Below are 12,212 nucleotides of genomic sequence, written 5' to 3' on the forward strand. Positions count from 1 at the left end.
TTTGGAGACACTGGTGGATTTATTACATGTGGTTTTGTACAATATTTTTGTATTATTTGAAGGGGAATATTTTTGGCAGGTTTCTGGAGTTCCAGTGGGGGTAATGCATGCAGCTATATATGCCAACATTGTTTTAGTTGATGGGAAAAATATTGGGTTTTTGCTTCACCTCTTTTTGACATAATTATCTCTTATTTATGGTTTCTTTATGACATATTATTTTTATGGAAGGGTAGATCAGAATCCCTGGGAGATTTTTTTGCACTATATGCATATAAGAACCACTTTTCTGAAATTTACCTATAGGTGGGATACAGAAAAGTTGGATTATTTGGACATTCTGCTGATTAAAAACAGACACAAGAGGAAATTAGAATCAACAATTTTTCGAAGTCCATTTTTTTTGTTGTTTTTTTTTTTTTTTGCATTTTAACAGCTGTCACACATTTTTTTCTGAAGAGAGGGATTGTTAAGGGACAGATGGTTCTTCTATCAAGTAATGTTAGTGAAAAACAAAGTTTTTTTCACTGCATTGGATAGGTTTATGCAAGTGTTCAGGGACAGAAGATATCTTTGTGGTTGTTGAATGAATAAAGGAGGAAATCATGGTGGGTAGGGCTCCAAATGTGCCCCTATTTTATCTAGGGAGGTTGCTGATTAACTGATAGCAGCTTGCAAAGAAATGAGGAACACAAGAGAGATGGAAAATGGGTGCTATGGTCATCCTATATACTAGCAAATCCCCACCCCCTGTGAGTGTGTTGAAGAAAAACATGGCTTTAATTTTTACACAGGAGATGACAATCAGTTTAGGGAATTTTCTGGTGATTTGGTACAGCAGAATTATCACATCAAGGATTGGTTAGAGAATGTAACCGCCCATCTTGGGAGAACTGTAAAATCAGTGAAGCAGCAGTGTGGGATGTGCAAATATAGCAAATATATAAAAGATGCCCCCCCCCCCATATACAAGTATTTCATGCCTTGCTTTCTATGGGGGTGAAACCTCTAGAAGGTTGAGGGATCAGATTTATGAACATCATTATGAAACAAAAAGATGCAAGCTTTCTAATGTATTATATAAGCACACAATAAAATATGAAAAACCATAAACAACTTATTTTATAATTGACAAGGTTATGACAAGGTTAGGAACAAAGACAAAGGGAATGATTATGATAACAGTTTAGAATACAAAGAACTGATTTGGTAGCTGAGGCTGAATACCACTAAGGGCCCAGACATTAATTTCTATCTCAAGTGTGCTGAGTATGTGACAGGTATTTCTTATTTTATTGTTTTTATTTATTCACTATTTGACCAATTTATTCATCAGAATGTGTTACATTTTCACATATGTTTATAAGGCATTGATTTGATAGGTATATTCTTTAGAATGATATTGTAGCATTTGTTAATGTAAAGTTGTTTTTAATCGATTATTAATTAATTATTTATTCATGATCATTAGCTACTGATTTGCAGCTGAGTTTTATTTAACTATGCTTTTGAAAAAAAGTGTTTTAACTCTGATAAAGCCCTATCAAATTGTTAGGGGAGAAGGCACTTTGTCTGGTTAATAAATTTATCAACTTGCTTGTTTTCTCCACCTGTGTTGATTTGTTATTTCGGTAACTATGTTGTACAGTATCCTTAAGACAGGCGAACATGGATCACATACTGCATAACATATCAGGGCTAGACACTAAATGGTGTAAAAATTGCCTCTACGTTATTTAGTTGTATTGACTAATGCCCTCAAATAAGCATGGGTTTTTACCAGTGGGTTAAGGACCCAGCCTATTCTGACTTACTCCAGTGACTCATGCTAATATTGAGAGGGGTATATGGGAGTGGCATATGTGCCCATACTGACCAGGGTGTGCCTGCCATAAAGCCCAACAGCCGTGAGTCAATAAACTAATAGCCAGGTGGTGTCCAGTTGCCAAGCTTGGGTTGCCTGTGATAACTCTGTTGCATGAAAGCAGGACATAAAAACCAACCAGTTTGCTGCACTCTGTATTCACTGACAGGGCGCAGCTTAGAAGTGGATGACATGATGGTAAGGAGGACATGTATCCAGAAAAATAGATGGAAGGGCAGTGCAAAAAATCCACTTGGCATGGGATCTGGAGTGTACTACTCTAGAGAAGGAAAGACTACAAGTGGAGAGGGAACTGTGGTGAGAGACAGGCTTCAGTAGATAGTGATGTCTGTCATCAGAATTAATGATAGACTCATAGCAATCAGACCACTATTCACAATTTGTATTTCAGCAAGGTGGTAGTGAGCATTCAGACAGCAGTTGCAGTACCTGCTAGATAAAGCAGGACAACACGAATTGATATTCATAATGGGTGACGATGGGACGGACTGAACAGGATATGAGGACTGCCCGTGTTCACATGGGTGAGGTAACAGGAATAAAGGAGAAGCTAGTCTAGACTTCTGTCTAGAAAATTACTTGATGATGGCCATGGTTCAGCAAGACAGACATAACAAGTGTGGACAACATGCAACACAAATAGACTTATTCCTAGTAAGGAAAGGGCAATGGGGTAGGCTCAGTGGCTGTAAAGTCATTCCCAGTGAAACTGTTGTACCACAGCATACACTACTGGTTGCCACATCCAGCTGTGAGCTGTGGTTAGAGAAGGCTCTTAGATCAAAAGACACTAGGCTGAAGACCTGGAAGTTGAATGGAGAGAAAGCACAAGTGTTCACAGAAATTCTCTGGGCTCTAGCACCTCAGAAAGAAGAAGATATAGATGGAATTGAAGAATGGCAGCACCTTACAGCTGCATGTGTGAGGACTACAGAAAGGCTATGTGGCCAAGCCAGGTACAGATATAAAGTACACAAAGAAAGCTAATGGGGAAATTCAGAAATTCAGGAAGTCATCAAAAGAAAGAAGGAGAACTGGAAAAAGTGGGAGAATGAAAGGCTAGGAAAGGAATTCCGGTCGGCTAACAGACAGGCTAAGACAGGAGTTGCAATAAAAAAGAACAAGGCATAAGAGGCACTGTACCAGCTTCTGTAAAGTGACTTAGCAGATGGCATAATGAAACTCTATCAAACTGTAAGGCAAAGACAGAAAAATAAACACAATAGTCAGACATCCTTCATAAGGGATCCCAGCAACAACCTGCTTACCAGCCAACAGGACATCAAAAGGACATAGAAGGAGTACTTCTAGCAGCTTCTGAATGAAAAAAACTCATCAGAAGCTGCCCAGACACAGCTTCCAAAGAAAGAAGAGGAGACTCCCACTCAAGATAAAGTAAGAACAGCACCAAGGAAAATGAAGTCATGGAAATTATTAGGCTCAGGTGAGGGCAATTAGATATGATAAAGATGTTGGATGAGATAAGGGGTAAAAGGCTCCAGAGGGTACTCATCGCAGAGTGGACAAAAAGGCATATCCCAGATGATTGTAAATAAGCATACTAGTGCAACAAAAGGGACATTCACAACTGTGGTCAGCATAGATGTTTCCAACTCCTATCACATGCATGAAAGTCCTGGAGAGGGTGACAAATACATGAATATGAAGAGTGGTAGTGAGTAAGATGCGAGTTAAGCAGTGCAGATTCAGACTAGGATGCAGTACAACTGTCATAATATTTACCGTGAGACAGATAGTTGAGGAGAAGTTTGGAATGGGAGGAGTCCAACTGGGCATTCCTAGACTTGGAGCAGAATATGACAAGGTCCCAATAAAACTGATTTGGGCAGTCCTGCGGTGGTTAGAAGTCACAGAAACATTGATAGAAATGGTGCAGGCTAAGTACAAGGACACAGTGACTGAAGTACAAACAGTGTTCAGTCTCACAAAGAAGTTCCCATTACTTTTCATACTGGTGATAGACTACATTAGCAAACAGGTCAGAGTGGACAGATCAACAAAGTTGCTGCATGCAGATGATGAGGCATTGCAGGCAGACTCTAAGCAAGAACTTCAGCAAAGGATAGGAGAATGGAATGCAAAACTGGAGGCACATGGTATGAAACTAAGTGCAGATAAGACAGGTGGCAAATGAAGGAAATCATAAAAAGCTGAGAACTGAGTTACAAGGAAAAATAGTGAAACAGGTTAACAGATTCATGTATCTAGGAGGGGTGGATGAGAAGAATGGATGTCTGAATGAGGAGGTCACAGTTAGAATCAGAGGGGCTGTAGCCTACTGGCATACAGTATAAAGGGCAGTGTATGGCAGAAGAATGCCAAGGGTGCTGAAAAGTAAGTTGTACAAAACAGAGGTGTGACCAGTATTACTTTATAGCACAGAAACCTGGCCAGTAAAGGCAGAATAGTTAAGGAAGCTACAGGTGATGGAGATGAAGTACCTGAGACAGGTGGTAGTATGCACCTAGTGGGACATGTGAAAAAATCAGGACATCAGAGCAGAAGCCAAAGTAAGCTGCAAATGCAGAAAAGGTCAAAGAAAACAGACTATGGTGGTTTGGGCACATGTGCAGAAAACCAGAAGGCAATCTTGTAAAGAAAATTTGGGAAACAAAAGAAGAAGGCAAGAGGAAATGAGGGCATCCAGCAATGAGGTGGATGGATATTGTGAAAGAAAACCTGCAACGGTCAGGCATGAATATTGAAGAAGGTAGGAGAGTGGCAATGAATCGAGAGAGATGGCAACAGTTGACATGACAACCCAGTCCCATGTTGAAAATGTATATGGCGTTACTATCAAAATGTTGAACAGCACGTATGCGAAACTGGGATGGTAAAATGCATGTTTCCCAGCTTCCATAATGCCGATCCAGAAATGTTTAAATCCTCATTAGCAAATAGTGTGCATTCGCTAATCTGGGATCAGTGTTCTGATAACAGATCTCACTAGAGTGGGGATCGTGAAATTTACCATTTTCCTCACTTTAGTGCGATCTTGGAGTTGGAATATATAATATACAGGGGGTGTGATGGGTGCAGGGGAGCTTGTTCCCATGCAAAATTATTACCAGTAACACGGAATTTTGACAATGGAACTTCTGGTGTTGGAATGTCAGTTCCGTGGTTACCATTTCCAACATTTTGGGAATTCTGTATTTGGTTAGAAAGTGGAAAACTGTTTAGATTTTCCAAATTTTTATAGTAAACCATATCTATCTTTTTAAATATATATATATATATATATATATATATATATATATATATATATATATATATATATATATGGTTCATAGGTTTATAGGTGTGTACTAGGCTAATGGCTCTGGACCCTTTACAAGTCTACCCCATAGGATAACCCTGCCATCGTGTCACACAACCTTAGTTCCCAGTGCCTCTGTCGAACCATATACATATTATATATATATATATATATATATATATATATATATATATATATATATATATATATATATATATATATATATATATATGGGTCTACTTCTATTCGCTGACAGCCCATTTCACTGAAACCCATTTGGTTGACAGCTCATTTCATCAACAAACATTCTAGGTGGGGCTGCCCCACCCAATGTGGGGGCTGTGCCCCACCCCCCTAACTATATATAACAACTCCACAGTCGCACAACAGTGGGGAGGGGGGCAAAACCCAGGTTTTTGCCTTGAATACTTTTGTCAATGAAATGAGCTGTAGACCAAATGGGTTTCAGTGAAATGGGCTGTCAGCGAATAGAAGTAGACCCATATATGTGTATATATATATATATATATATATATATATATATATATATATATATATATCTTACATTTCAAATCCCAAAGCCCAACAATGAACATCAAAAAGTCAAGACAAAAAATGTTGCACACTAATACTCATGAATGGTTGATTTTTTCCTAGGGCAAGGAAACACTTACTCAGTATGTGGACATATGCCCTTTTCCCCATGGTAGTGTGATCCCAGAGTTGGTATATATAGTTAGGGGGTGTGTGGGGTGTAGCAAATCACCTAGGTGGTTTTTACATAGGCCAGTGTGGTTTAGGTATGTTATGGACAAGTGATTTCTTGCTCTGGGAAAAATTGGCCGTTTGTGATTCTCAGTGTGCGACTTTTTCGTCTACACATTTGGATGTTCAGAGTTACTGATTTCGGGATTTGAAAGGTAATCCATATATAAATATCTCTCTCTCTCTAAACATATATATATATATATATATATATATATATATATATATATATATATATATATATATATATATATACATATATATATATATATATATATATATATATATATATATATCCATATATATCCCCCTCAGGGGATCACTCCAGTAGCTCTCCTCGACATAGGCACTGGGAACTAAGGTTGGGTGGCATGATGCCAGGGTAATCCTATTGGCTAGGCTTGTAAAAGCTTCAGGGCTATTAGCCTAGTACACACCTATAGATATATATATATATATATATATATATATATATATATATATATATATATATATGTGTGTGTGTGTGTGTGTGTGTGTGTGTGTGTGTGTGTGTGAGTCTGCGTTTATGTGTGTCTGAGTTTAAGGGAGGAATATGGTCATACCTGAGGAGGGACTTATTTTGTATCTAGATGAAATGCTTACAAGAATAATCTATTTTCAAACAAATAAATTTATTGTGTATTCACTTAGCTGAAAAATAAAACAGGTTGTTAATATTTTGAAAACCTCAGTTGCTTTTATCATATGAAGTTATTGCTCGTTAGTGTGCCACAGAGGTATAAAACCTTGACTCCAAGACAGATGACCTAAGGTCAAGTAATGGTTTTACTGTTGGTGGATACCGATGTGGGTAGAGTGGCTGAAAAGGAGCAGCTGATGCCCCCTTACCTATCCTGATATGGGGGGTATACTGATCACTGTATTACTGTTGACATGTGTCTTGTGTTTTGTTTTTGCAAGTGCCTTGTACACAACATGAAATCAGGAGCCAACAGTTGACATCACTGAGTTGTTTAAGGTAGCCTCCCTTGTGTATTCATGGATGAGAGGCATTGTGAATCTTTGAGGTGATACAGATATTCATATCAGCCCCAACAGGTCTGGTTTAACTTTACAAAAATGTCCCTGAGCTCTGCCATGGAGTGTGTCAGAGGCTGGTTTATTGAGTAGGTCTCCAGCCTGGAAACAATTGAAATCTGCCTGATCCATTGTGGTAAAATCAGACCCTACAGGCAGTAGGGTGATGGTTGCTTGGCCTATCATCAGGGGGCTGCATTAAAAAGCAGGAAGGACAAAACTAACTTTTATGTCTGCCTGGATGATGATTCCATCTGGATGGTACATATCTTGGGAGACTGAGGGAACTCCTTCCTCCCTATAGAATGAATGATCTTAAGATTTGTTAGAAGAGGCTGATGTGTGTGTTTCTTAAATTGTGTTTTTTCCAGCTGTGCTAACATGTATTTTAAGACATAAGTAAAGTTTATAAACTGCATTTCTTAACTTACCTTTTGCACAACTAACACCTGCAATGTTTACTGGATTGCAGACATTTGTCAGGAAAAGTGCACCTAAACAAATGCTTAGAGAATATTCTGTCCCAGTGCATTGAAAATCCTTAAACCAAATGGGAGCGGAATCATCCCTCTCAATGGTGAGTGCTTGGACTGCAAATCCACATCCTAGTGACTGGCATACAACATTGGCATCATTGATGTCCCATCCTTCTGCGGATATATAGCCTTGGATATTATTATAATTGGCTTCAACTATTCCAGAACAGTTTGTACCATTAGAAATGCTCACAGTAAAGGGACCTATTGAAAAAAAAATAAGATTAGTATCAAGTTATAGTTTTATAAAAGATTCAGATTCATCAGTTAATTCATATTCCTGGCAAATAAAGTAAAATAAATAAGCAAGTAAACATACAGTTTTGGTCTGCAGGCCTTATTCACATATAATGGACTGTCAGCTGTGGAGTCAGCTGACAGAAATGTTACATTAGTTGCTCTACATATTGACTAGTACAGTTAGTGTACATCATGACTGTACACAGTGAATTATTTTTAATTCTTACTTTCCATTTTTGAAATATCTGTTCATTTGTTTTTCTGATTCTTCTCATCTTAAGTCACAGTGTGGATAAGTTGATTGTAGCAGACTAAAATGCACCAGTGTATTCCTTTGCTTTGTTTTTCCTTGTTTCATCAGCTATTGAAAACACGAGCAGAGCTTGATAGTTATTTGTATGAAGGTCAACAAATATCACAAAAGCCACTTTCAGCAATTCTTTAACTTAATTCTTTCTCCTGTCGTGCAAATCTGGAGTTCTTATACTGATTGTCTCTAAAAGCAGTATGATTTTTATAAGCATCTGCTATTATATAGTTGCATTATTGGCAAATGGTGTTATTAGTCCTTATCAAAAAAGGATTGCCCATATAGTTGTTATTTTGTGCTCTTTCCATAATCATGATCACGAAATTATGCTGCATTTGCTAAGCAGTATTTTCTGTCCCATTTCATGCAAACTAGACTTATCATTTTGGAAGCAATCCTTCATCATTTTGAGCAAGAACATATTCTTCTCACTTTTCTTGATGCATCCGGCCTCGTGCTGTATATTTAGTACAGACTGAAGAATGTCTAATATTGCATCTTGTGGCAGCCTGATTTTTAAACTACAGGTGTGCATGACATCTTCATGATCTGTTCCTGCCACCAGAATATAATCCATTTAAGCTTGCTGCAACTTAATGTGTAGAGCATTCAGAATTTTAGTAATTGGTGATTCAGAGATGAATGCAGTTAATAATGACCTGCTGCTCCCTGACAAGAATCAAATAACCTTTACTGCTGTCAGATGTTATAAATTGGGGCATATCAGAAGGGCTTTTTCCTAACTTTTGAAAACTGAAAACTTAAGATAATTAATTCACTGGAACCAGTTAATCATGTTCCTTTAGACAGTATATTACATGAGACTGAATACATTCTGCTGCAAAATTTTCAGATATTCTTTTTTCACCAAAATACGGTGAACGACTGTTGAAATAACAGGGAAATTAACAGTAATGTGAGGAGGATCATGTTACATTCTAGAAAAAGTATTATTGTTGGAATATATCATAGATATGTAGTTTTGCTTTGCAAAAAATAAATACCGATTGAGTATTTTAGACCAATGACATGCTTTGAGGCTGCTAAAGTTTTACTTTGCTAAGTTAGAATTTTAACAGTAAGATTTTGGCTTGATGTTTAACTAACATGAGCCCAAATTCCTTATGTGTAAAATTGAGATATATGTATATATATATATATATATATATATATATATATATATATATATATGTATATATATATATATATATATATATATATATATATATATATATGTATATATATATATATATATATATATATATGTTTCTATAATCACTGTGACTTGTTATGGCTAAAGTTCAGGTCCATAGGGTGTAAATGATTTTCAGGGTTTTCACTAGTTTACATATGGTACTGCAGAAGGGCGGGGTATCAGTCTATGAAAAGGCATTAAAATGTAACAATGAAATGTCTGAGATAATTTCATTTGTACTAGATATGAGCATACCTCTCAAATGTTCAGATTTTTGCCTCATATTTTTGGTCTGTTCATTATACAATTTGTGGCTTTCTTGCCGATCACCAAGGTTGAGGTCAGTAAACCATCATCCTCATCCACCTTCATCCCTTTTTTTTTCCATGTTTGCACATGGGGTCAGGGTGTCACTTCAACAATGACAATCATCTTGAGCCAAGGTCAATAAATAATGACCTACACTTGAGTTTTAGACTTCAAATGATTCAGAAAATGCATGCTAACACAAATCCTGGTATTCTAGTAACTTTGTAATGTGTAAGAGGAAGGCTTCAAATCTATACCTGTATTTGGGCCTTTGCTTACCCCCATAATTTTAGGCTTTGTCCAGATTTATTGTACTAAGAGGATGAGAGCTATGGATATGAGTAATAATAACTTCAAGGTTTTTTAAAAGATGTCATAAGGATACAATAAGTTAAAATATTCTCTCTGAAATTAATTAAATGTTGGGACATAAAATCTTGCATGGAGGAGATCTCAACAATTATTTATCAGAAACATTTTTTTTCTTTCTTATTATCCTATGAATAGCACTATTTTTGATACGTTAAACTTGCTATTATTAATTTAATTAATTCGCTCCAATTGAGCTCAGGAAGTTTGCACTGTAACTTCCAGTGAATGGAACCTAAGCCTTTTGACAGACTCAAATTATGTCCTCACATTTCAAACAAATGTTTATATCTCTGGAATCTCAGGAATTATGAAAGAAGTATAAATGACCAACTCTTCAGCATAAATTATTTTTGTACTGATAGTATTCTGTAGGTTCTCGGTCTTAAATCAAAATTTATACGTCACAGTAAACACAGTAACTATTGCATTTGTAATAATTTGTAAATAACTGACAATAAGCAACCTCTCAAGTTACACACATACTGCCAGCAGCATTTTATTCATTTAGCTGAGAGCTTTTATACGAGGCAAAGGTGTTCTGTCTGTGTTACTTAGCTGTTGAGATATTTAGAAGAATGTGAAAATTATATCTATATAAATTAATATCATAAAAACAATAGTTAATATCTATTTACTTGCACTAGACCGAGGTCAGATATTAACACAATTTAGTTTGCTATTGTGTAAGCTTTAAGATGAAATATTTAAAAACCTTGTACATAGGACAGTCTACGAATTATTGATGCAAATATGAACAACCAATATTTGATGCCTAGAGCCGTCAGTAGGAGTTAACTGTAGATTCACCTGGAGGGGTCAGTGTAATTGTTACACAGCATAACAACATTTTAGATGCTATGTTGTGCTATTTTGTACTCCGAAGACTTAAGATATGTGGAAATTTGTGGAACTGCCCCCCCCCCCCCCAGCAAATTTGGATCATAACTGCATAACGTTTAGGCTGTACATCTTAACTGATTCTACTGAGACCATTTGCCTAGGAGACTGTACTGTATAGGAAATTATAAGACCTGGCTCAGTGAAATTGGTTTGAAATTATGAATGCTATAAATATAGGTGAAAATGGAAAGTGCTCTGCTCTAAATCAGCTGACCTACAAAATTTGTATATAACATTACACAACATCTCAAATTGTAAATCAAAAGACAAGCTACTTTGGTAGAATAAAATCAACAAACATTATCAAAAAAGAAAAGAGATTGGAGTACAATAATACATTTCTTTCATCTAGTCAAATGCATAGGTGTAGAAATAATATATCTGTTTTAAGAAGTGCTACTAAGAAATCTAATGGAAAATAGAAATTTATCAGAGTAAGCTTTATGATTGACAATGATATAACATTTTCAATCATGTTAAAGAAGCAAAAACTGCGGTCCACTCAGTATCACACTTATAACTTGAACATTGTTTTACTTCAGGTTTTGATTAATAGTATAATAATTTGCTTGCTGCACATAATGTGCAAGTGCTTAGTGTTTCAGTGGCATCTTGTCCTGGTATTTCCAAGATGAGGGTAAAGCATGCTTTAAATAAATCCCAAAAAATTGATGATCCTCCAACTGATGATTTAAACAAATTTCACCTATGGAATATCAAATAACTTAGTTCCATACTGACTTACTATTTCCAAGATGCACTTTGGTATGTTTTTGTACCGAATATATTAACTGCAAGGCTAATATTAATAATTTTCATCCTTACCAGCTTAGTTTACTTATAAGGAATTGTTTGATCATGTTCCAAATAATGGATGGAGCTAAGCTATGCTCATATTTCTGTGTTAACTAGCACGGAATTACAATAAGGAGAGCCTACACTATACATTTGAAACCTTTTTATACTGATGTAAGAACTGCAGTAAACTGTAGGTTCATGCGTATGTGAAATGTCTTAATTTGTCTAGGGCATTTGACTCTATTACCCATTTTTCAATAATAGATGGGCTGTTTATGTGGAAGGCTAATAGTTATATTAAGTGTGTCTAACCATGTTTAAAGGTTGAAGTTCCTCAGTATGACTATGAAATGCATATTACAGTGAATACCACATAATACAAAAGAGCACTACAGGGTTCAATTTGGGCCTTCATCTTTTTCATGTTTACCTTACCTGCAAGTAATTGCAGGATAGCAAAATTATTAATGACGTCAAAGTAGCATACACAGGAAGTTTATATTCTGATGATCAGACTCTTACAGAATTATCTGTATGAGATTTATAGAGTAATAAGAATATGG

The 12,212-nt window shown here is 36.2% G+C and overlaps 1 protein-coding gene across 1 annotated transcript in view; it reads right to left on the reverse strand.

Moving 5' to 3' along the window:
* LOC122815630 (deleted in malignant brain tumors 1 protein-like) overlaps nucleotides 1–12,212 on the reverse strand; it is a 201,549-nt gene that overhangs the window by 111,557 nt on the left and 77,780 nt on the right. Inside the window, exon 3 of the mRNA XM_044088295.1 lies at nucleotides 7,421–7,729. Within this exon, the coding sequence (XP_043944230.1) occupies nucleotides 7,421–7,729 (309 nt within the window). The remainder of the gene's footprint in view (nucleotides 1–7,420; nucleotides 7,730–12,212) is intronic.

The sequence above is a fragment of the Protopterus annectens genome, chromosome 1.part1 (genome assembly GCF_019279795.1).
Source record: "Protopterus annectens isolate FY-2018-M chromosome 1.part1, PAN1.0, whole genome shotgun sequence".
Classification (NCBI taxonomy): Eukaryota; Metazoa; Chordata; order Ceratodontiformes; family Protopteridae; genus Protopterus; species Protopterus annectens.